Source organism: Pristis pectinata, chromosome 3 (assembly GCF_009764475.1).
Source record: "Pristis pectinata isolate sPriPec2 chromosome 3, sPriPec2.1.pri, whole genome shotgun sequence".
In the NCBI taxonomy this organism is placed as follows: domain Eukaryota; kingdom Metazoa; phylum Chordata; class Chondrichthyes; order Rhinopristiformes; family Pristidae; genus Pristis; species Pristis pectinata.
In genome coordinates, this window is record NC_067407.1 from 135,617,204 (window position 1) to 135,641,570 (window position 24,367).

Here is a 24,367-nt window from a genome sequence, read left to right on the forward strand (position 1 = left end):
CAAAGCAAAAATATACTAACCAAAGCAAGATAGAAGTCCATTAAACCTGTTCTCCGATCACTGATGCCTGTTGCAAAATCTTACAAAATTCTTCTTACAATACAAAAAAATTCATTCATAGCCTGCTCCATCTTCCCTCCAAACATCTTCCTTAGCACCCTTATCCTGTCAAAACTATAGCATCTTGTGCATCCCTCAGTAGTTCCTCTGCCACTTCCTTGAATATATATATTATATACACACAGAAGCTTTTAGGCCCTTTTTCATAATCATGATTGGCTTGACATCAATTTGGGAATAAGGAGTGCTGAATGTGGGTGTGCAGGGCATTGAACCTATGATGGAGGAATGAAAATCACTGTGGTTAGCAAAGACTCTGAGGAATAGAACAGCAAAACAGTAGAACAGCTAATTCTGCAGATAACAAAAGGCTTTCAACAACAGGCCTGTGATAAAAGAGACAACTACTGTTACAAATGAAAAGGGAGCAGGGAGGCAGTCTTGGTGATAAAGATGTGGAGTCAGAAACTCATTTTGGTCTCAGACATACAAACATAATTCAGGAAGGGAAAGCAGAAAGCTGCAGTTACAGGAAAGATCATCAACCCAAGATCTCACTCCCTCTACAGATGCAGCATGAACAGCTGGGTATTCCCAGCATTTTCTGCTTTTATTTCCAATTTTACAAGAAGTCAGTTGTTGACAGGGTCGTCATTTAGTCGTATGCAAAACTATCATGAATCTCATCCAATGAAATAAACAGATTCAGGAAATTTCTTTTGTAGAGCATGATCAAAGTATCAAAACTATTAAGAGGTCTAAAAGCTTCTTTTCTAAAGTGAAATATCATTTTTTGAACTAATTAACACATCCCATAATAAAGTTCGCCAAATTGAACTTCTAAGCAGTCAGTGGAACAACACAAGTGTGTTTTGCACCTGTCCCTACCCAGGGGTGTCTCCTGTCAACAAAACTAAGTCACAAAACAATTGTAAACTCAAACTGAAATTTATCTCCTATGTTCCAAACTTTCGAGACATTTTTTTTGCTAATGAGAACGCATGGGTTAAAAGAATCGCCAGTCGTTTTAAAATAGGGGTGACACCAGAAGGTAGTTTCCAGAGTACAAAAGATAGGACTGGGGGGGGGGGCCTGCTTATTTCCACGGTGCAGGAACTTGAAATGGGGGGAGCAAGCAGAAGCAACAGCGGCTCCCCCAGCTCCACTCTGATCTGATCTAGGACCTCCAGAGATAATTGATATCAACTTGTCCTTCTCTCTTCATGGAAAACGGGGGGCGGGGGCGATGCACATCACCAGCATGTTAAAGACCAGGCTGCTGGAATCTGGAGCTGCAGGAAGGACTCAGCGAATCGAGCAGCATCTGTGGAGGGAGGGGAAGAAGGAATCGTCGACGTTGCGGTACCAGCACGTTGTTAAAATAAGTACGTGACAAACTTGAATGGGGCAGGGAAAGTGCCTCGGGAAAAGGGGAAGTGGTTTGAAGGGCCTCATTTAGACGGGAGCCTGGTGTGTGCGGGTCTCACCTCCTCCCGCCGCTTCTGCCAGCGGCCGCACGGACTCTCCTCCAGGATCTCACTCTCGTCCTCGCTCTCCTCCTCCTCCTCGTCGTCCACCTCGGCCGCCGTGCTCATGGCCTCGGCTGCCTTGTCGGCGGCCGCAGCTACCGCCGCCGCCTTTTCCCCTTCCGACATCACCTCGGCGTCTCCCCCGGAGCTCGGCGTCCCCCCCGACACCCCCCGTCCGAACGGAGCCCGGCGGCGGCGGCCTGTGCTGCTCGGACACCGGGCTAAGGGGGGGCGGGCGCGGTCTGGATCGAGGGAAGAGAAAGGGCTTGGGTGACGGCGACCTGCCCCGGTGAAGTCGAACGATGGGGGCCGTGGGTTGCTGCTTCCCCCCGGACTCGGCGAGCCCTTCTCCTCAGCACGTTAATGGCGACCGCAACATCAACTCCATTCGTTCGGACGTTCAAACCGCCCGGCCCACTTCCCTCCGGCGTCTGACGTCGACCTGACTGGCATCTGCCCGGACCAATCGGCGCCCGAGAGCCGGGGCGGGAGGGAGGGAACGGTTGAATCGGTGGCCAATGACGTCACAGATAGCGAGTCCCTCCCTCCCCCCTAACGGTTATGTCATGCGCAAATGAGCGAGCCAATGACGCAAGTGGGGGGGGGAAGGGGAACGTCCGTCTCCGCGCAGTGGTCGGGATGACGCGATCATCTCCGCGTGACGTCATTGAAAAGGCATTGGCAACTCCCGAATGATGGACGTTCACGGCGCCCAATCAGCGGCGCCCAATCTCCTCTTCCCCCTCCCCCGTCTCAATGGATCTGGACAATGCTAAGTTTTACTTTTACCCATCGATCATGAATTTAAGCATCACATATGCATTTTTATATCTTCCTCTAAGTTTATTTCAAATGAAAATGTTTAGTTGTTCAGGTGCCTTGAGTCATTACCTTCCAACGTTAATTTGAAATATAAACAGAAAAGGTTGGAAGGACCCTGCAGGTCAGACAGCATCGGGAGAGAGAGTGAAGAACAGTTAATGTTTCATCTGAATGACCTTTCGTCTGAACAAGGGAAAATTAGAAATTAAACATGGGGAAGGAGAAAAAAATACCCTGCAGCATGTGTAAATCTGCAGCAACCCCTGCCGTCCTAAGCATGATCCAATTTGCAAATGGCAAGAGGGGGGGGGGGGGGGAAGGGAGTTGGGAGGTCGTGGAGGAAACAAAGACAATATGGGATGCATGCAACAGCCTTGGTTTCTGTCCTAGTTCGGGGCCTCCCCTGGTACGTTGATTGTTGTTGCTGCTTCCCATCAGCTTCTTCCCCTCTGCAACAGATCTCTGAACGGTCCATGAACACTACCTCATTTTGCACTATTAATTTTGTAACATAGTAATTTTTATGTCTTTATATGTTGCACTGTACTGCTGCCACAAAACAACAAGTTTCATGGCATATGTCATGATAATAAACCTGATTCTGGAAAAAAGGGCAGATAGTCCCTAACTGCAACTATGGAGTACGCACTCTCATTTGGCCTATCTCCAAGTCTTCTCCACCTCCATTTCAGGAGATAGGTTAGTGACCATTTTCCAGATTCCCTGTGGCCAATTACTGACTGCATTTCCTCCCATCTTGATACTATTATCTGATCTATTATGCCAGTTTCTCCTATGTCACATCTGACACTTTCCACACCACTTTTCTGAGATGACTTCCTTATTGTCATAATGGTGTTTTTCCTCCACCACACTTGAAAGGGCTCTCAGTCACATCTGTTCCATTTCCCAAACATCTCCACCCACCAAAACAAAAATAGTACTTAGTACCTTCTTTACCTAGTACCCCATCAGCCTCCACATTCAATGGTTCATTCTCCATCATGCCCACCACTTTCAATATGCCATCACCATACAAATATCCCTCTCTCCTTTCAGCATCCCAAAGGGAACACTCATTCCACAACTCCCTGGCTCACATTTCTGCAAACACTCACACCCCCAACCTTCGCATGATAATTTCTCATGCAACCAGGAGGTGCAATACCTACCTGTTACTACTCCTCACCATCCAGGATTCCATTTAATTTCAGATTTCCAGCATTAGCAGATACGTCTTGCAGTTGCAGAATTGCAGTTCCCATCTGCTCCCTGTATTTCCTTCTAGTTACATAGACTCCAGGAAGATCAGCTTGATTAATAAGGCTTTGCCTACTTATCTCAGCCACCGCAACCATTTTTATCATTCAGCCTTTCTTGATCTTCAAATACAAAATGAAAACAGACAATACTAGAATCACTCAGCTCTTTTTCTTTTCACCAACCTACCTTGTTCTCTGAAACATGTTTGACTTCTAAAATTTTCAAATTCTGATGGCTAGTCACCTGTCTAAAATGTTAACTGCGTTTCTCTCTACCAATGATACCTGACCTGCTAAGCACTTCCTGCTTTATTTCAGATGTGCAACTTAAACTACAGCATACCTCTAATGGAACTAAACAGTATTAACCACCATGTTACTCAAATCCCTTTGGGTTAAGCATTGCACCAAAACGAGGTCACTATCATCTGCATACCGAACACTTTCCCCAGGTCCCTTAGATCTGTATGGACGGCATGCAAAACAAAGCTTTTCACTGTACCTCGCTTCATGTGACAACAACAAAATTTATTCTTTGTAAGGATTTATATAACTTAATAAAACAAAAAAAAAGCAAATTGTGAGCTTGACTTTCCATCCATCTACTAGACATCACAGGGCTTCAAGTATCCTCCAATAGTTTAGTTACTCGAGCGAGTTTTATCAGAGCTTTCTCCAAACTTTTCTTCCTGAGTGAAGCAACACTTCCTGATAAGTCCATCCAACAGTATCATTAATCTACGCGCATTTCTTCCGGTCCTGTTTATTGCAACCTCTCCCTTTATAATCAAATAAAATCGATGCAAAACAAATTAAAAAAATAAACCTATTAGGTGCAGGTTTATACAGTAAAAGACACCGGGAGAGTCCTGTCCCGGAAGCATCCTTCTCCCCGCAGGTTCCGGGATCGAGGAGGCTCTGTTAGAATTCCCGCGCTTTGCCGTTACCTCACTTCCGGGAGCCCACGATGCCGCCACCCGATTCCCGGATGTGACGCACGAACCCAGCGGCCGTTTATTTTTAAATAAACCTTCCCCCCCCGACTCCCCGCCGTTTATATTTTTTTTGCTTTAAAACGTACCTAAAAAAATCAATTGTTTTTATTTCCGAAACGACGCCGACGATTGCGAGAGGGAAACGGGAGGAGGGCGTTCGTGTGTGTGTGTGTGTGGCCGTCGGTGCGAGCGATCCCTCCCGGGGTGAGGGAGCGTCCCGCCCCGGCTCTTTGTTCGGAGAGGCGGCGGTGAGACCCCCCCACCCACCGGGCGGTTGAATGAGGCGAGGGCGGGTGTGGTAACCGGCGGCCTGTAGCGCGGTGGGGCCGCGGCTGCGGCGGTGGGCCCCGCCGGGTTGCCCTGGTAACCGGCTGCCCCTCCCCCCCTCCTCCGGGTCCCGGCGCGCCTGTCAATCACTCCGCCCGGCTGAGCGCTTCCTCCTCCCTGCACGGAGGGAGGGAGGAGGGGGGAAGCGGCCTGAGCTCGTCCGCGGCGGCAGGAGGAGGTGCTGCTGCTGCTACTGCTGGAGTAACGAGGAGGCCGGCGGCCGCAGGAAGCATGGGCGCTTATCTGTCTCAACCCAACACGGTGAAGAGCTCCAGCGAGCGATCCACCGACAAATTCGGCTTCGGCGTCTCGGCCATGCAAGGCTGGAGGGTTTCCATGGAGGTGAGTGGAGAGACTGTGTGAATGAATACACACACACACACACACACACACACACACACGTTATCTACAAGGGGCCTTGTATCTGGGCTTCGCCTAGCTCTCATCGTGCCGTCTTGCATCCACTCGCTCCCTGTTTAATGGTGTTGGTTGACAGATGCGAACAATCAAAATCACTTGTTCATTCTACTCCCATAACAATGAACGATAAGTGTGAACTGAATATAGCGATAAAATACCGTCCTTGCGATCGGTCTAAATTGTTTATGGGGAGAGAAAACTTTTTCGGTTTCACTTAAGCGATTTGGAGTGATCCCCAGAAGATCACACTTTCCACCTCGTGGTTTTTTTTAAAACAAAAACCAGCGCCAACGTTTAGATTTGGATTGTAGGTCTATTCGGTTAACCAGGTGTATAATCTTTAAATGCATAGCTCTCTGTAATTTGTACACTTGCAAAAGTTGTTGAGACTCGTCTGCTTTTTCATGCTTGTAGTTTTTAAGCAAATGTAGGGTTTGCAAACATACACCTTACCTAGAATTGGTAACTGGTATTTTTCTTCAAGACCGTGACTTCGCTGCACGTTACCAGTAAATTCTTTTGTTTCAGATTTCACTTTGCCTTGGGTATTACCAGCAGTAGTTGTGTTATGCACAGAGATACTCTATTACTAGTACTGTACTATCCAAGTGATCAGCTTCCGGGCAGTTTACAGGTGGCAATTTAATTGAAACTCTGGCAACCTTGGGTACAAAATCCCACCAGAAAATGTGCAGATGGTAACAGGCATAGTACAGGACTTGGCTGGTTTAAAACACAGACGAAGAAGTGAAAATCTTCAATGGAGGCAAGCAGGTTATAACTCAGCAGGTTTGCCTGCGTTTGAAAAGACAAGCTGTTCTTTCAATCAAGTACATTTTTCAGAATTGTACAATTGCATTTCATGCATTTATGCATGAACCCTTTACGTAAGTGGCTGTTTAGGTGCAAGGCAAAATAATGTACTTGATGCCAATATCTTGCTGGAAATTCATTGATCTAATGTATTTAAGAAATCTACTAAAAGTAAGAGGTCTGAGGTGCAAAATCTGACAATGGTAGTTGGGGATTTGAATTCGATTTATATCATGGAATTAAAAAGCTAGCATTGGTAATGTGACCACATTAAAACTGCATTATTGTTAAATGTTACCTGGTTCACTGCTACCCTGTGGGGATGGAAGTCTGGTTCCTTATTCTGTATTTCATTCCCAAGCCCACAGAGATACATTTGGCTCTTGTCTGTCATCCAAATGGGTTAACACATCTCTGAAGTAGCAGGAAGAGGAAGGCCAATATGTGGTCTTCCAACAATGCACTCAAAAAAAAAATCCACAAAATAAAACAGTTTAAACAGAATCCTTGTGGCTGAAGCCACTAGCTTGCATCTGACCAAATTGAAGAGCTGCTAACTCCAGGCTCTTGCAACACGTAGAGCACAGTGCGGGCCCTTCGGCCCACAATGTTGTGCCGACCTACATAAACATCTACTCCCTGATTAATCTAACCCTTCCCTCCTACACAGCCCGTAGTCCTCCATTTTTCTTACTTCCATGTCTATCTAAGCGTCTTTTAAATGTCACTATTGTATCAGCCTCTACCATGACTCCCAGCAGTGCATTCCAGGCACCCGGCATCTCCCCTAAACTTTCATCATCTGACCTTAAACTGATGTCCTCTGGTATCGGCCATTGCTGCCCTGGGGAAATGGTGCTGGCTGTCCACTCTATCTATGCCCCTCATAATCCAATACATCTCTGTAGAGTCACCTCTCATCCTATGTCGCTCCGAAGAGAAAAGCCCTAGCTCGCTCAACCTTTCCTCATGAGACAGCTTCTCTAATCCAGGCAGTATCCTGGTATATCTCCTCTGCACCCTCTCTAAAGCTTCCACATCCTCCTTGTAATGAGGTGACCAGAACTGAACACAATACTGTAAGTGTGGTCTAACCGGAGTTTTATAGAGCTGCAACATTTCCTCATGGCTCTTGAACTCAATACCCCGACTAATAAAGGCCAGCACACCATACGCCTTCTTAACCACTCTATCAACGCATGGCCAATTTGAGGAATCTACGCACTTGGACTCCAAGATCCCACTGTTCTTCCACACTGCTAAGAATCCTGCCATTATCCTTGTACTCTGCCTTCAAGTTCATTCTTCCAAAGTGTATCACTTCACACTTTTCCAGATTGAACTCCATCTGCCACTTCTCTGCCCAACTCTGCATCCTGTCTATATCCCATGGTAACCTACGATAACCTTCTACACTATCCACTACACCTCCAACTTTGCTGTCATCTGCAAATTCAGTAACTACATTTAGAAATCATTGACTTTGGGTGGAAGCAAGATAGAATTATGGAGATGATGATCCACTGTTATTCCTGCTGACGTGTTATCTGGTCTACAGAACAAAATGTGGCAGCTTTAATTTTTAAAAAGCAAAGTATGTGTTACTGAATTTTATGATAATTTGGTTCAGATGTGGTCATAGATGAGCACTTTTTACCTACTGAATAATTGCAATGAATCTTAATTCCCAAAGCATCATCAATGTGAATTATATTTTTGAATTAATAATTTTCTTTCCTTTTATGGAGGATGGTTACTGTAAAACAGAACACATGTTTATAGAAACTTGTAACTAAAGATGTATTGCATAATAGAGGAAGAATTATAAGGTGTCTAATTCAACAGATTAGATTAATTCATTGAGTAAAGTATCTCAAAGAACCAGGTCGATAAAGTTTGTGGGAAAAAAAAACTACAGCAATGGAAGATGCAGAAAGCTTTGCTAATTATTTCTGTAATTAAACCCACTGTTCTAAACAAAACAGTTGTCTTTATTTTCCATTGCTGTCCATTGGGCATAATTAAAACTATGACCCAGTCATGATTTAGCTCATTTACAGTATTTTATTGTAATTGACTCACGCATAAGGAACTGCCAGTTTTAACATGCCTGAGATGCACTGTTAAATTTCACTTTGAATTAGTTATAATGAAACAGGCCAGTAAAACACTATAACGGCACCTAAAGAGAAAACATCAAAGCAACTATTACACACCATATGGTTGAAACTTCAGTATTGTACAACTAAACTTTGTACTCTGTATCTTGCAAAATGGTTGGTTTGATGTTTATATATTTTCTTACCAAGTACTTAACACAAATATTTTATTTTGAGACATCAGACTTGGTTAGCATCCATTTCATGTTGAGGTTAAGAAAGAGGTAGTATTGGAGCTTTTGAAAAACATTGGGATAGATAAGTCCCTGGGGCCGGGCACAATATACCCCAGGTTACTACAGGAAGCAAGGGAGGAGATTGCTGTGGCATTGACGATGATCTTTGCATCCTCCCTGGCCACAGGAGTGGTACCAGACGATTGGAGGATGGCTAATGTTGTTCAAGAAAGGTAATAGGGATAATCTTGGGAATTATATACCAGTGAGTCTTACTTCGGTGGTGGGCAAACTATTGGAGAGGATTCTTAGGGTCAAGATTTATGAGCATTTGGAGAAGAATAGTCTTATCAGGGGTAGTCAACATAGCTTTGTGGGGGGGGGGGGGGTCATGCCTTGTGAGCCTAAATGTTTTTTGAGGAGGTGACAAAACAACCTAATGAAGGTAGAGCTGTGGATGTGGTGTCTTTAGTAAGGTGTTTGACAAGGTTCCCCACAGTAGGCTGATCCAGAAAGTCATGAGGCATGGGATCCATGGAAACTTGGCTGCATGGATTCAGAATTGGCTTGCCCACAGAAGGCAGAGGGTGGTAGTAGATGGAGCGTATTCTGACTGGAGGTCGGTGACCAGTGGTGTTCCACAAGGATCTGTTCTGGGACTCCTGCTCTTTGTGATTTTTATAAATGACTTGGATGAGGAAGTGGAGGCATGGGTTCATAAGTTTGCAGATGACGTGAAGGTTGGAGGTGTTGTGGTTAGTGTAGAAGATTGTCATAGGGACATGCAGAGTTGGGCGGAGAAGTGGCAGGTGAAATTCAATCCGAAAAAGTGTGTAGTGATACTCTTTGGAAGATCAAACTTGAAGGCAGAGTACAAGGTTAATGTCTGGATTCTTGGTAGAGGAACAGAGGGATCTTGGGGTCCAAGTCCATAGATCTCAAAGTTGCCACACAAGTTGAGAAAGCATATGGTGTGCTGGCCTTCATTAGTCAGGTGATTGAGTTCAAGATCCACGAGGTAATGTTGCAGCTCTATAGAACTCTGATTGGACCACACTTACAGTATTGTGTTCTGATCGCCTCATTATAGGAAGGATGTGGATGCTTTCGAGAGGGTGCAGAGGAGATTTACCAGGATGTTGCCTGGATTAGAGAACCTGTCTTATGAGGAAAGGTTGAGCGATGGAGGATGAGAGGTGACTTGATAGAGGTGTATAAGATTATAAGGGGCATAGACAGTGGACAGCCAGCACCTTTTTCCCAGGAGGGCAATGGCCAATACCAGAGGACATCAGTTTAAGGTGAGTGGGGGAATGTTTAGGGGAGATGTCAGAGGTAGGTTTTTTTTACACCAAGTGGTGGGTGCCTGGAATGCACTACCGGTGGTGGTAGAGGCTGATCCAATAGGACATTTAAAAGACCCTTAGGCACATGGATGTAAGAAAATGGTTATGGGCTGTACAGGAGGGAAGGGTGAGATTGATGGTGGAGTAGGTTTATATAGGTTGGCACAACATCGTGGGCCAAAGGGCCTGTACTGTGCTGTACTGTTCTATGTTCTATTTCCTCTACATTTGTGGGGAAAAAAAATAGTCGTCATGATATGCCGGGAGTACTTCTACTTTGGGATCACTGGATCCCTTCAATTTGATATCTTCCTTTGGGTCATCAGGAGACGCATCTTCACGTTCAGGATTTTCATTTTTACATTGGTCAGTAACTTCCATATCATGAGTTCTTGGTCAATGCTGGCAATGAAATCAAAACTCATGTTTGATGGAAGTTGTAGCTTCCATTTGGAAAGTTTTTTTTTCTGAGCTGGCTATCCGCACCTCTTTGTGGGTTACTTATAGCTGCTTCTCTACTGATGGTATGAATTTGCAGTGCATGGAAAGCTATTGCTAACTGGAAGGGCAATTTTTATGTTCTCCAATAAAAGGATATCTTTTTTTTAGCAGACTTTTGTATGCTTTATTATTATTTTTGTAGTTTCTTCCCCTAATCTTACTAACATAAAATATGACTGCAAGCCATCACTAAGGTTGACGTTTTCTCTGGTAAGCATTTAAAAATTGATTTAAAGATAATACTTTGGCTTTTTTTTTCACAATTTGCAATCAAGCAATCTCATCAGCTTTATAACAAGATAATCATACACGCAGTTGTCAATGTTTGTTGGGAGCATCTTGTGTCTTGTCATTAGACATATATGGGTCTAAACTTTATAAAACCACCAATAACAATGTCGTCTGAAATTAGTTAAGATACTATATGCATATACAAGAAGTAATTTTGATCATGTTTCTGAAGATATTGAGACCACAGAAATTGTCCACCAAGCACATCATGCCTGTTCTGTTGGTCACTGAGCTTAATGCTTATGTGTACATTGATTCCATTTATCTACCTTGGGCTTTGAAGAGATGTGAAGCCTTGTATTTTCTGACACTTAAGCTTGCAGTCACCCTTAGCATTGCCTCCAAGGAGGAGAGTAAGAGGACGGGAGCTCTGAGCAGTTTCTCGTCTCTAGATGAATGTATGTGAGGATCTCCTCTTCCAAAATGAGCCCCACCTCATCTACATTAAACACTTTAGGAGAATAGGCATTTCCTCTCTGCTTCGTTTCAGCTCCTTCGGGAAATTTTCTGCTGTCATGGCATCTGCACTTGCTGATTCCCTAATGAGATGAATATTGTACAAGGATGCACATTTCTTGAAACATTCACACCAGTCGTGAACATATTGGCACTTTCAGAAGTTCTGTCATTGCATTCTTTCAAGTTTTACCATGATCTTACTTTTTCCTGGATCATCATCAAACTGACGGGCATGTGCCGTTGATTCCAATCTTCTAGCCGCACACCTAACCTTCTTTCTGTTCTTTCCGTACAACATTTCGGCCCTTGTCCACTTCCAGGGGCAATACCTTTGGCACTAATTTTTATTTTGTTGGAGTTCTCAAGGATTGTTCTCACTGTCAACATGGCAAGGTTTAACAAATGGCTGATGTCCACAAAATGTTCACCTTTTTTCACTTCTATTAATTACATTCAGCTTGATGTTAATGGTTATAGCTTGCTTAGAGGAAGTGCAGTCTTCAGAACTGCTTGGGTATTTTGAAGCCATCTTGAAGAATGTTCTGAATAAATGGGGATAAATCACAATATTAGTTGGAGGTCTATGACCTCCCATGCCATTTTGTCTTCATGGAGAAAGTATGCGATATACCATGGACAGAGAGTGGTGCACTTTTCATTATAGCAAAAAAACTAGATTTCTAAATTTGACGGCATGTACTCCAAAGAGTTTATGGTGTCACAACATAAATTTATAAATCAAACATTTGTAAATCAAAGGATTACTGATTTGAACTTGGATTTTAATTAGCTCAGCATTCACAGTTAATATAAGGGTGTAATGGACTGAGATTTTGGCCACTTTTTTTTTGAAGAAATGCTTCCTGATAACACTTCTAAATAGTCTAACTCTAATTTTTGTACTCTTTTCCACTTTGTTTTGGATTTCCTTCATTGGATGAGATAATTGATTAATTGGAGTAGAAAGGGCATTCAATCTAGATTGAAAGGTCTTTGACCTGAAACATTAACACATTTTTTTCTTTCCACAAATATTACCTGACCTGTTGAATGTTTCCAGCATTTTGTTTTCATTTCATATTTATAGAAATTGCACTGATTTAGTACAATCCACCTCATTCACACTACCTGTTATCTCCCTCACTGCACTGCTATTTTCCAAACTAGAATCCAACCCAGAGTATCCTGCTCTGCCACAGATGCAGCCAGGAGTCAGTGCATTCCAGGCTCTACCGGGTAATTACTTTCCACCCATTATAAAGTGGTTTTTCATAAACTGTGAAAGATTAATTTCTTTGAAATCTAAAGCAGATGCCGCTATTCAGGAATGGTTTCTTGTAATGTTACTTTATAGTATGAATGATGCCTCTGTTGGGGAGTTGGATGATAGAAATAGAGTCAAGGGTGGTGATTAACACAGCTGGACCCACGCTTGTGAAAGTTTAGGAATCCTATTTTAGCAAGTGACATTACTTGAACACCTTTTTCATCCAGACATTGAAAACTTGTTATGACTTGTAGTGCTGTTCATAATCAATTTTAAAAGTTTTCATATTTTTAATTGAGGATTCATTCTCAGTTTCCCTTCTCTGAACCCATTTGTTTTGTTTGTTTCTATTTTGCCATTGCTTACCTTTTTTAATGTCTGATGGACCAGGCATGATGGAGAAGTTCATTGTATCGTAGAATTGTTTAGCCAATTGAGTCCATGCTGTCTGCTCATAGAACTATACACTCACCTTCATTTCCTTGCTTTTTCTCCACAGCCATTGTTCTTACCTTTAAAAAAAATTTGAAAGCCACTGTTGAATCTGCACCTATTGTGTATTCCAGATCATAACTGCCTATGAACCATAGAACCATACAGCACAAAACAGGCCCTTCGGCCCACCATGTTGTGCCATCCATCAAACCACCCTCACACTACCTAACCCCTTCCTCCTGCATATCCCTCCATCTCACATTCCTCCATATGCCTATCCGACAAGCTCTTGAACCTGTCCAATGTATCTGCCTCCACCACCACCCCAGGCAGTGCATTCCATGCACCAACCACTCTTTGGGTGAAAAACCTCCCCCTGACATCTCCCCTGAACCTCCCACCCATAACCTTAAAGCCATGTCCTCTCATCTTGAGCATTGGTGCCCTGGGAAGGAGGCACTGACTGTCTATCTATTCCTCTCAATATTTTATATACTTCTATCATGTCTCCTTTCATCCTCCTCCTCTCCAGTGAATAAAGCCCTAGCACCTTAAGCCTCTCCTCATAGTCAATACTCTCTAATCCAGGCAGCATCCTGGTAAATCTCCTTTGCACCCTCTCCAGTGCCTCCACATCCTTCCTATAATGAGGCGACCAGAACCGAACACAGTACTCTAAGTGTGGCCTAACTAGAGTTTTGTAAAGCTGCATCATCACCTCGCTGCTCTTAAACTCAATCCCGCGATTTATGAAAGCCAACATCTCATTGGCCTTCTTAACTGCTCTTTCCACCTGTGAGGCAACTTTCAATGAACTGTGAATATGAACCCCCAGATCTCTCTGCTCCTCCACACTGCCAAGTACCTTGCCATTTACCCAGTACTCTGCCCTGGAGTTTGTCCTTTCAAAGTATACCACGTCACACTTCTCCGGATTGAACTCCATCTGCCACTTGTCAGCCCAGCTCTGCATCCTATCAATACCCCTCTGTAAGCTCCGACAGCCCTCCACACTATCCACAACACCACCTAACTTAGTGTCGTCTGCAAACTTACTAACCCAGCCCTCCACCCCCTCATCTAATTCATCTATAAATATCACAAAAAGTAGAGGTCCCAGAACCGATCCCTGCGGGACACCACTAGTCACTGCCCTCCAATCCGAGGGCACTACTTCCACCACAACCCTCTGCTTTCTACATGCAAGCCAATTCCTAATCCACACAGCCAAGCTTCCTTGGATCCCTTGGCCTCTGACCTTCTGAAGAAACCTACCATGAGGAACCTTATCAAATGCCTTACTAAAATCCATGTAAACCACATCCACCCCACTGCCCTCATCAATCTTCCTGGTCACCTCCTCAAAGAACTCTATCAGGCTTGTGAGGCAAGATCTTCCCTTCACAAAGCCATGCTGGATGTCCCTAATCAGTCCATGATTCTCTAGGTGTTCATAAATCCTATCCCTTAGAATTCTTTCTAACAGCTTACCCACCACAGACGTGAGACTCACCGGTCTATAATTCCCTGGCCTATCCCTATTACCTTTTTTGAACAAGGGGACAACATTCGCAACCCTCCAATCCTCTGGCACCATCCCTGTGGACAACAATCTCCTCCCTAGCCTCTCGAAGCAGCCTGGGGAAAATCCCATCAGGCCCCGGAGATTTATCTGTCTTAATATTATTTAACAACTTCAACACATCCTCTCTCTCGATATCTACAACCTCAGGAACATTACCCCTACCAGCACTCTCTTCCGCGTCATCAAGACCCCCCTCCCTGGTGAATACCGAAGAGAAGTACTCATTGAGAACTTCTCCCACTTCCGCCACCTCCAGGCAAATTCTCCCACCTTTGTCCTTAATCGGACCTACCTTTACCCTTGCCATTCTCCTACCCTTCACGTACTTGAAAAAGGCCTTGGGATTTTCCTTAACCCTACTAGCTAATGCCTTTTCATGTCCCCTTCTAGCTCTCCTCAGCCCTTTCTTAAGTTCCTTCCTCGCTACCCTATATTCCTCACAGGCCCTGTCTGAACCTTGCTGCTTATACCTCACGTATGCTACCTTCTTCTCCCTAACAAGTCGTTCCACCTCTCTCGTCACCCACGGTTCCTTCACCCTGCCATTCCTTCTCTGCCTCACCGGGACATATTATCCCTAACATCCTGCATAAGATCCCTGAACATCGACCACATCTCCATGGTACATTTTCCTTCAAAAAGGACATCCCAATCTACACTCCCAAGTTCTCTCCTTAGCCTCATAGTTTGCCCTTCCCCAATTAAAAATCCTCTTGTCCTCTCTGCACCTGTCCCTGTCCATGACAATTTTAAAGGTTATGGAGCAATGGTCACTGTCCCCCAAATGCTCACCCACCAATAGATCCTTCACCTGTCCTGGTTCATTTCCTAAAACTAGATCTAAGATGGCATTCCCTCTAGTCAGCCTGTCAACATACTGCGTCATATAGAAGTTTTCCCTTTCATCATCCCTGGATCTTTTGCACATTCCTGTTTGTCCTCTGCTCTTTGACCTTGTCGAAGAGTTTCTCTCTCATTGCCCAATTAAACTTAACATAATTTGTACACTTCTAGAAAGTCTATCACACCTGCTATCACCTTTCTTTCCAAAAGGAGAATAACCTCAGATTCTCTCTCCTTGTAATCTCTAGAATCATTCTGGTAAATCTTTTCTGCATCCTGTCACGAGCTTTCACATTCTCCCTAAAGCATGGTGGCTAGAATTGGATGTATCGTCCTGATTATGGACTAACCAGTTTTTATAGAGCTCCCGCATTTATGAAGTGCTTTATTAACTACTTTTTCAACTTGCAGTGTCATTTCTAAAGATCTGTCCATGTGTAGACCTGTGTCTCTCCATCTCTATTGCCTTTCCTTATTATTCCTGAAAACAAGTATTACCTCTACCACACAGCTCTGAATTTCATTAGCCACATGCCTGTCATTTTCACCAGCCTACCTATGTTCTGAAAGTCTACCACTGTCATCATTAGTTATCGTACTTCCGAGCTTTGTGCCATCTGTAAATTTTAAAATTCTATTCCGTGTACTTATGTCTTGTTATTTAATATATATTATAAATGAATTGGTCCAACTTTGCCCCTACATCGTTTTTAATCTATACTATAATTGTGCTTGGGTGGATACTCTGCTCACAGACAGCAATTTCTCCATGTAGGCACCTGTAGCAAATTGTCCTACTTTTTTTAATCAGTTGCCAATGTTCTGTAAATACCACAATGATTGGTGCTGGGACCCTTGTTTGATGTATATTAACAACTTGGGTGTGAAAGTAGGAGGTGTGATTAGTAAGTTTGCAAATGACAGAAATGTTGGCGGTATAGTGGAGTGAGGAAGGTTGTCTCAGACTACAGCAGTTATAGATCAGATGGAAATTTGGGCGGGGCGTTGGTAGATGGAATTTAATCCCAATCAGTGATGCATTTTGGCAAGTCAAATAGGGTTGGGATACAGGCAGTAAATGGTAAGTTGCTAAAGAATGTTGATGAACAGAGGGACCTTGGAGTTCAAGTCCATAGTTCCCTGAAACTATGGTAGTTTCAAGGTTCAAGTCCATAATTCCAACCCAACACTGGTAGGTGGTGGTGAAGGAGGCATATGGCATGCTTGCTTTTGTAGGTGAGGGCATAGGATATAAAAGCTGGGAGCTATGTTGCAACTTCAAAACATCGGTTAGACGGCACTTGGAGTCGTGTGCAGTTCTGATTACCACGCTATAGAAAAGATGTGGTTGCGCTGGAGAGAGTGCAGAGGAGATTCACCATGATGCTGCCTGGATTGGAGGCATTCAGTTATGGAGAGAGATTGAATCGGCTGCATTTGTTTTTCTGGGAGCAAAGGAGGCTAAGCACTGTTTGACAGATGAATACACAATTATTAGAGGTATAGGGTAGGTGGTCATAATCTCTTCTCCATGGTAGGGGCATCCAAAAGAGGGCATAGGTTTAAGGTGAGAGGAAGGAGTTTTAAAGGGGAACTGAGAGGAAAATTTTTCCACACAGTGGTTGATACCTGGAACTTGCTGTCAGAGGAGGTGGTGGAGCCAGATTAAATATCACTGTTTAGATAGGCGCTTAAATAAGCAAGGCACAGAAGGATATAGATGTCGTGTGTCTTAACTTATTTCTTCATATAATGTACTAGCTGAAGGGTCAAAAACCAGGACGCTTAAGTTTAAAGTAATTGCTAGAAGGAAAAGAGGGGCTACAAGGGTAAAGTTTTTCATCCAAAGGGTGGCAAAGGTCTGGAATTCACTGGCTGAAAAGGTGATAGAGGCAGAAATGCTCACCGCATTTAGAATATGCTTGGATGGGTTCTTGAAGAGCCACAAATCAAATGTTGGAAGCTGGGGCAACAGACAATCTGCCAGAGGACCTCGGTGGGTCGAGCAGTGTCAGTGGTGGGAAAGGAATTGTCAACGTTTTGTGTCAAGACCCTTCATCAGGAAGCTGGGATTCAGTTGGATTTCTTGACTGGCGTGGGCAGAATGGTCTCCTCCAGGGTCATTTTTTCTGATTCTGTGTGATGATGGAATACCCTAATAAAAGCTTGATGCATTGTGATAAAGTACATCTCGTGGCCTGTGAGGTGCTTCGAGGCTTCATGTTATCTTGAAACTTCTGGCATCTATAATTATTTGTGAATTGACTTTACTTACCTTTTTAAATCTTCATGTATTTCCCTTTAATGTCCATGCTTAATGATGACTTTGTAGTATTAGTGCTTTTGTGGGGGGAGGGGAAATAAAACTAACAAGAACAATAAAAATTGGATTACGAAAGAACAGTTATCTATGCCACAGTGTTTAATTTATGGTGAAATAGTTATTTTTAAAGAAGAGTTGTATGTTCTAAGAGAAAACTGAAAATGATTCTGTTTGAGAAGCAAAATAGTGTGAAGATAAAATTATGCGATTCTATTGTTTGCAGTTTTTGGGTCTCTTATTTTTGAAAGAATGTTACCATTGTGGAATTAATATTCCTTTGATAATGAGGCACCAAAACAGAAAGCAGTAAACCTTCATAATTGTTTCTTTATACTTTTCATCCTTAAATCTCAACCATCTGATATCCAACTTAGTGTGGATATATAAAGTCACAATCACGTTCAGGAAGTGCGAAAGGCAAAAAAAAGATGTATTTATTAAAGACCATAGGATATAGGAGCAGAATGAGGCCATTCAGCCCATTGAGTCTGCTCTGCCATTCAATCATAGCTGATTTTTCTTTTTAACCTCATTCTCCTGCCTTCTCCCCCTAACCCCTTTAACAATCAGGAACCTATCAATTTATGCCTTAAAATATTTGTCCATCCCCGGGATACTGGTTAAAACTGGGTGATATGAGTTGATTTTCCAAAGCAAAATATTGCAGATGCTGGAAATACTCAGCGGGTGAAGCAACATTAATGGAGAGAGATGAACAAGAGTTCATATTTTCGGTTGATGACCTTTCATCTCCACCAGGAAAAGTTGGAAATAGAACACGGTAAGGACAGGCATGGTAGTGTAGCGGTTAGCATAACGCTATTACAGCGCCAGAAACCCGGGTTCATTTCCGCCGCTGTCTGTAAGGAGTTTGTACGTTCTCCCTGTGACTGCATGGGTTTCCTCCGGGTGCTCCAGTTTCCTCCCACATTCCAAAGACGTATGGGTTAGGAAGTTGTGGGTTAGGAAGTTGTGGGCATGCTATGTTGGCGCCGGAAGCATGGCAACACTTGCGGGCTGCCCTCAGCACATTCTACACAAAAGACGCATTTCATTGTGTGTTTCAATGTACATGTGACTAATAAATAAAATTTTTTTAAAATGTAAAGTTGTGGAGAAGATGGGACATGTAGGATGACAAAGAACAAAAGGGATGGCCTTTTGTGATCAGTCGGAGGCCTGGAAAGATTGAACAATTCAAATGGTGGTACTGAAAGCCAATGTATAACAGAAGGTATGTCTTGGGCAGGTTAGAGTATGAAAAGGCAAATGAAACTTCAAGTTGCCTGAAGAGAGAAAGAAAAACTCATACTTGGGAATGAGTTATGAGGCTATAATAGCTGATTATTTAAAATTGATAGTTTGGAAGGCTGGGATATGCCTTGATGGAAGATGAGGATTATTCCTTAAGCCTGCATTAATGTTTATTGGAGCAGTGTGGGTGGGGGGACAAAGAGACAGAGGTGGGCATGGGATGAAGGATTAAAGTAATTGAAAGTCACTACAAGAAACTTTTAAAGATGCTGTGAGGCTGCTTAAGGAGCATTGACACCAAAGGCTGTCAACTATACACTTCAAGTTGGCACGGTAGTGTAGCGGTTAGCATAACGCTATTACAGCGCCAGTAACCCGGGTTCAATTCCAGCTACTGTCTGCAAGGTGTTTGTACCTTCTCCCCGTGTCTGCGTGGGTTTCCTCCGGGTGCTCCGGTTTCCTCCCACATTCCAAAGACGTACGGGTTAGGAAGTTGTGGGCATGCTATGTTGATGCCAGAAGCGTGGCGACACTTGCGGGCTGCCCCCACAGAACACTCTACGCAAAAGGTGCATTTCACTGTGTTTCGATGTACATGTGACTAATAAAAATATCTTATCTTAAAATGGTGTTTAATGATAAATGTTGATAGACTATACATGCATGGGCCTAGTAAGAACATTGGTTATAACAAGTTATTTTTTTAATGGTTCTAATCAAAACATGTCAGGGTGTAACTCAATTTTGTAGTAGTTGATTAAAACGTGTTCTAATTTTTTTTATTTCAGGATGCCCACAACTGTATACCTGAGCTGGATGATGAAACTGCTATGTTTGCAGTCTATGATGGACATGGAGGTAAGAGAATCTGAGCAAAAAAAAATTTCCTGCAATGTTTTTGTGCCTGTCTTCATGCAAGGATGTATGTATGTGGATGTAGGATTTAATGACAGAAATATCAATGACAGGGCCTTTTAAAGTGGGATTGAATAAGTGCCTTTCAGGGCATGCTATTCACCCTGAACACTGCCCCCAAGTTGATTTCCCAATGAACAGTGCTTGACGAAGATGCCATCTCACACAGTTTGCACCTTTTAGATGCTAATATATAAAATGAGTTGATGTTTGGTGCACTTTGGCTCAACATTTCCATGTGCATTCACCTCCCCTCATTCTTCCAACCGCAAGCCATTTAAGAAATAAAAGGAAATGGGTGAAATTCCTCTTCAGCTCCCTCAGGCAGTTGAAATGTATATGACTTTCTTCGAAATGTATTGGGTCGTTTGTACCAATGACAAGGCTATTTTGCAGACTATATCTCTGGTGATATCTGTCAACTTAAATTTTGTGATTGCAGTTTTAACTTTACAACTGAAGTTTAAAAAGCAAGAGAGAGAAAACCCTAATTTCGTAAAAGTAGTTTCGTTCTTTAACTAGATATGTTGTTGATCTGAATGCTGTTCTCATTTGAAAATAAAGATGATATTGTGAAAGTGAAACCCTGTAAATTCAGTCATAGCATTCATGTGCACCATATTTCATGGGAATCTTAACTAGAACATTTGAAATGGCATTGACTAGACCTGCGCATGTCAGTCTTTGACTCCTCGTGTTCCTTGTCGATGTCACCCCCATGCATTTGTTGAGTTTCCACACTTACACTAATGGGATTCAACCTCCACAACAACCCTTGCCTATTGCTGAGCTACAATTTTCCCCAATCGATTCTACCTTGAAGCACTAATTTGGAATGGACTGAAACTGCTGTCTATGACTTATTTCATCCTTGCTTTTCTTTTGCCTGTTCCTCACGCACGATTCGGTTCAGCTGGCCCTTGATGTTGTGTGGTCTGTTTTTCCTGCTTGCAAAACCCCCCAGAGTTAGCCTATATTCCCAATCTAAGGTTTTGTTGCTTGGGAAGTCAAGATGTAATCGTTCACAACCCTGTTTCCTCTTGTTCTTTCAACTCTGGCTTAATATGCTTTTGCGCCTGAAGCATCCCTCTATTGTGAAATCTTACCTCCTTTTCAAATAAATTATATTTTATTTTCTTTCAGGTGAAGAGGTAGCACTATACTGTGCCAAAGTATCTGCCAGATGTTATTAAGAAGCAACAGGCTTACAGGAATGGAAAATTGCAGAAGGTACCAATTTTCACATGGTGGTCTTTGAAATCAGAGTGACCAAGTATTTTATGGCAATAGTCTGGTCCAAATGTAAGATGAGTTATCTTGAGCATTTGATTTCTGCATGATTGATTAGGATTCCAATTGTTTTTGTTCTGTTTTAAAACAAAAATCAGGTTTTTCACACCAATAATCATGTCAAAATGAGGGGGCAGAAGGCAAATTCAGCGCAAGTATTTGTGTTATTGGGAATGTCTCTTTTAGGCAATTCCTCGGGGTTGAGGATAATTTGCTTCCACCAGTTCTGAGATGACTAATGAGGCTAATGTGGGGCTGGCAGAGTCTGCCACAAGCGGGGCAGGAGGTGCTTGACAGGATAGATGGGTCGGTGCTTTGGGGGGTGGTATGTGACTTACAACGTTTACACTGGGCTTCTGTGCTTCTGACAAATGGAGTCAAGGTTGCACATTCAGCCCACGTGCTCTTCCATTTTGAGCAGAAGGGGGTGGGTGATTTCCAGAAGACTGGGAATATGGCATTTTCTTTTCCAAGAAGAACATACTTGAATCATTGCCTCTTTCCACCTCGTAACCTATTACTTTATCAGAGTTCGAAGTAGACTTTATTCTAGAGAGCATAGTGCTGAGCCTGTCCTTTGGGGCCAAGTATAGTTAGGAGGTCAGTGCTGAGGATTTTGGCCTAGGAGAGTAAGTGATGTTGGTTCACTTATCCTAGATTTGGAGGGTTTTGCATAGACATCATTTGTGGTATCTCTCCAGTGCTTTTAGATGCCTGCTAGCGAGTTTGTCTGGGAAACATACTGAAGGGCAGGGATCATTGTTGGAGGGTAGATCATGAGCTTTGTCGGGTTTAGTTTAGGTCTTGATCGTAAGACACTACTTTCCTCAGCTGGCCAAAGATTGGTGCACATAATAAAATGGTGAGGTGACTTCTGAGGTAAAGGATGTTTTCCATTACCTCACAGTGGACCTTTATCATTGGAGGGGTTGGGGATGGGGAGGGAGGCAGCGTTTTCGGTGGGGACAGATTGGTAGAGAACTTTTGCAGATGTTGAATGTAAACTCATCCTCTCATGTACTTCATTTCATGAGTTGGCAATTACTTGGTGCTCAGCATCCAAATGAGTGCAGATATATTGATGTCTGTTTACCACAGCTTGGTGACTGAGGTTGAAGTAACCTAGGTTCTGGAGTGGAGGTGGTGTAACTTGGATGATTTGTCCTGTAGATTATCTCCATTCCAGTGGGAACATACATAGATACCCTATGAAATGTCAAATGATAGTGCACTTTAGATAACCCACATCAATAACTATTTGAAGTCAAATGAGCTCCATTTACTTGGTAGGAAGGATGGCAAAGATAATATTTTTACATCATGGAAACTATTAAACATTAGTGTACAGGGAATTCTGGGTGAGCTGGTACACGGTGTACGAAATGTAGATCCAACAAACAATAAGGAAGAGAAGTGGAATATTAGCTTTATTGCAAGGAAGTACAAGAAAAAGCATGTCATACTGCAATTGTACAATTTAGTGTGACCATTTCGAAAAGCAGAAAACAATGAATTCTTGAAACATGAAGTAAACAGAAAATGCTGAAAATATTCAGTTAGGCAGCATTTGTGAAGAGAAACCTGTTAGATTGGGTAAGCGGCAGCTGGAAGACTATGTACAGTTCTGGTGGTCACACTAGAAAAGAGTAATCATACAGGAGAGGGTGCAGAGGGATGTTGCCTGGATTGGAATGTTTCAGTTAGGAGGAGAGACTGGATTTGGATTTTTTTCCTTGGAGCAGAGGAGGCTGAGGGGGACTTCATTATGAAATTGTACAAAATACAGTATAAAAAAAATGGAGAGGTAAATATAGAACAGGCAGGGAATGAAGGGATAGAAACCATGTGCAGGCAGCAGATTAGTTTGGATTGGCATCTTGGTTGGCATAGACATTGGGGGCAGAAGGGCCTATTATGTGCTCTACTGTTCCATGTTAACGGATAGTGATAAACATAGCAAGTGTGTCTAAAACGAGAGGCCATAGGTTTAGGGTAAGGAGTAAGAAGTTTAGAGGGGACCTAAGGAGGAACCTTTTCCACCCAGAGGGTGGCTGGAATGTGGAATGTAGTGGAAGCAGATACTTGCACAACATTGAGGTATTTAAATGAGCAATTGAATTGCTGAGGCATAGAAATGCTGGTAAATGGGCATACTATAAATAAGTACTTGTTGGTCAGCATGGATGTGGTCAGCTGGTTCCTGTGCTGTATGACTGTAAATTAACATTTAAGATTGACATTTCAGGGGCATTTTCTGTTTTTACTTAACTGGTTCTAACACTAACTGCTGTGTGCAGTTTTGGTCTCTGTACCTAGGGAAGTAGATACTTGCCTTGGGAATGGTGCATTGATTCCTGGGGCAAAGCAATATGTCGTCCTGTAGGGTTGGTTGAAAGTCACTGGTATTTAGTATAATGGAAGGTAATCTCATTTGACATACAAGCTTCTGAAAGCTTTAGGCAAGACCAAAGTGTGAACTTGAGGGTGAGGAGCAGGCTAAAGGGGATTACTTAGCTGACACCTGTTCTTTGTTTCATTCATTGAATTGGAGCAGGACGTTAAGCCCAAGTCTGCGCCACCTCATTATAAAGCAATCCAATCAGTCCCAATCTGCTCCATTTCCTTTCTCGTCCTCAAGTACTTTTCCAATTCCCCATTCAAAACTCTGACTGATTTTGCTGCCTGTAAGGGTGCTGGAAGCAAGTTCCAGATTATAACTAAATGCTCCAGAAATATGTTCCTCTCATCCCATGGTATCTTTTGGCCACCACTGTAATAATCAGTGTCCTCCACTCCTTTGAAGTATCTGCTAATTTTAACTGCTTCATTCTGTTAGCCCTTTGTAAATCTATCATGATCTTGCACACCTCCATTAAATCTCCTTAACCTTTGCTCCAAGATAATAACCCTAACTTCTCCACTACTAGCATTTGAAATCTCTCATCCTTTGAGCCATTCTGATAAATATGGTCTTACTTAATTTACTGTTGAACTTGGACTCAAAAATGATGCAAGTGTTTTATAGCATGCAGTTTTCAAGTAATGGTGTGGACGGAGGAGGTCTTTGGGGATTATTCCAAATTTAAACATTTGGCAAAAATTCATAAGTTTGAAAAATCAGTTACTGATTTATTTCTACTGGTCCTCATTGGCTAATTAAAAACCTTTCTTCCCTCAAGAAATAGCTTCCCTCCTATCACTTGTGATGCAGTCATTTTATTTGTCTTGTGTTGCTAGTTTTTTCCTCCGGCTATTGTTGAATGTTGAGGAAAGTAGCTAGGTTGTCTTGTGTTTT

At 42.9% G+C, this 24,367-nt stretch overlaps 3 protein-coding genes across 5 annotated transcripts in view; 1 reads left to right on the forward strand and 2 right to left on the reverse strand.

Annotated features, from left to right (window-relative positions):
- nrbp1 (nuclear receptor binding protein 1) overlaps positions 1–2,121 on the reverse strand; it is a 70,247-nt gene extending 68,126 nt beyond the window's left edge. For 2 of the 3 annotated variants that reach the window (XM_052013106.1, XM_052013105.1), the window contains exon 1: positions 1,548–1,993. In XM_052013106.1, coding sequence (XP_051869066.1) covers positions 1,548–1,715 — 168 coding nt within the window. In that variant the 5' untranslated portion in view covers positions 1,716–1,993. Of the gene's footprint in view, positions 1–1,547 lie in introns of all 3 variants that reach the window. The other variant, XM_052013107.1, reaches the window with a different exon arrangement.
- The window catches only part of LOC127568883 (keratinocyte-associated protein 3), a 440,350-nt gene that overhangs the window by 109,252 nt on the left and 306,731 nt on the right, over positions 1–24,367 (reverse strand). The gene's annotated exons all lie outside the window — the stretch shown is intronic.
- Positions 4,696–24,367, forward strand: part of ppm1g (protein phosphatase, Mg2+/Mn2+ dependent, 1G) — a 54,717-nt gene continuing 35,045 nt past the window's right edge. The window contains 4 exon segments of the mRNA XM_052013122.1: positions 4,696–5,337; positions 19,656–19,725; positions 20,926–20,951; positions 20,953–21,012. Coding sequence (XP_051869082.1) covers positions 5,227–5,337; positions 19,656–19,725; positions 20,926–20,951; positions 20,953–21,012 — 267 coding nt within the window. The 5' untranslated portion in view covers positions 4,696–5,226.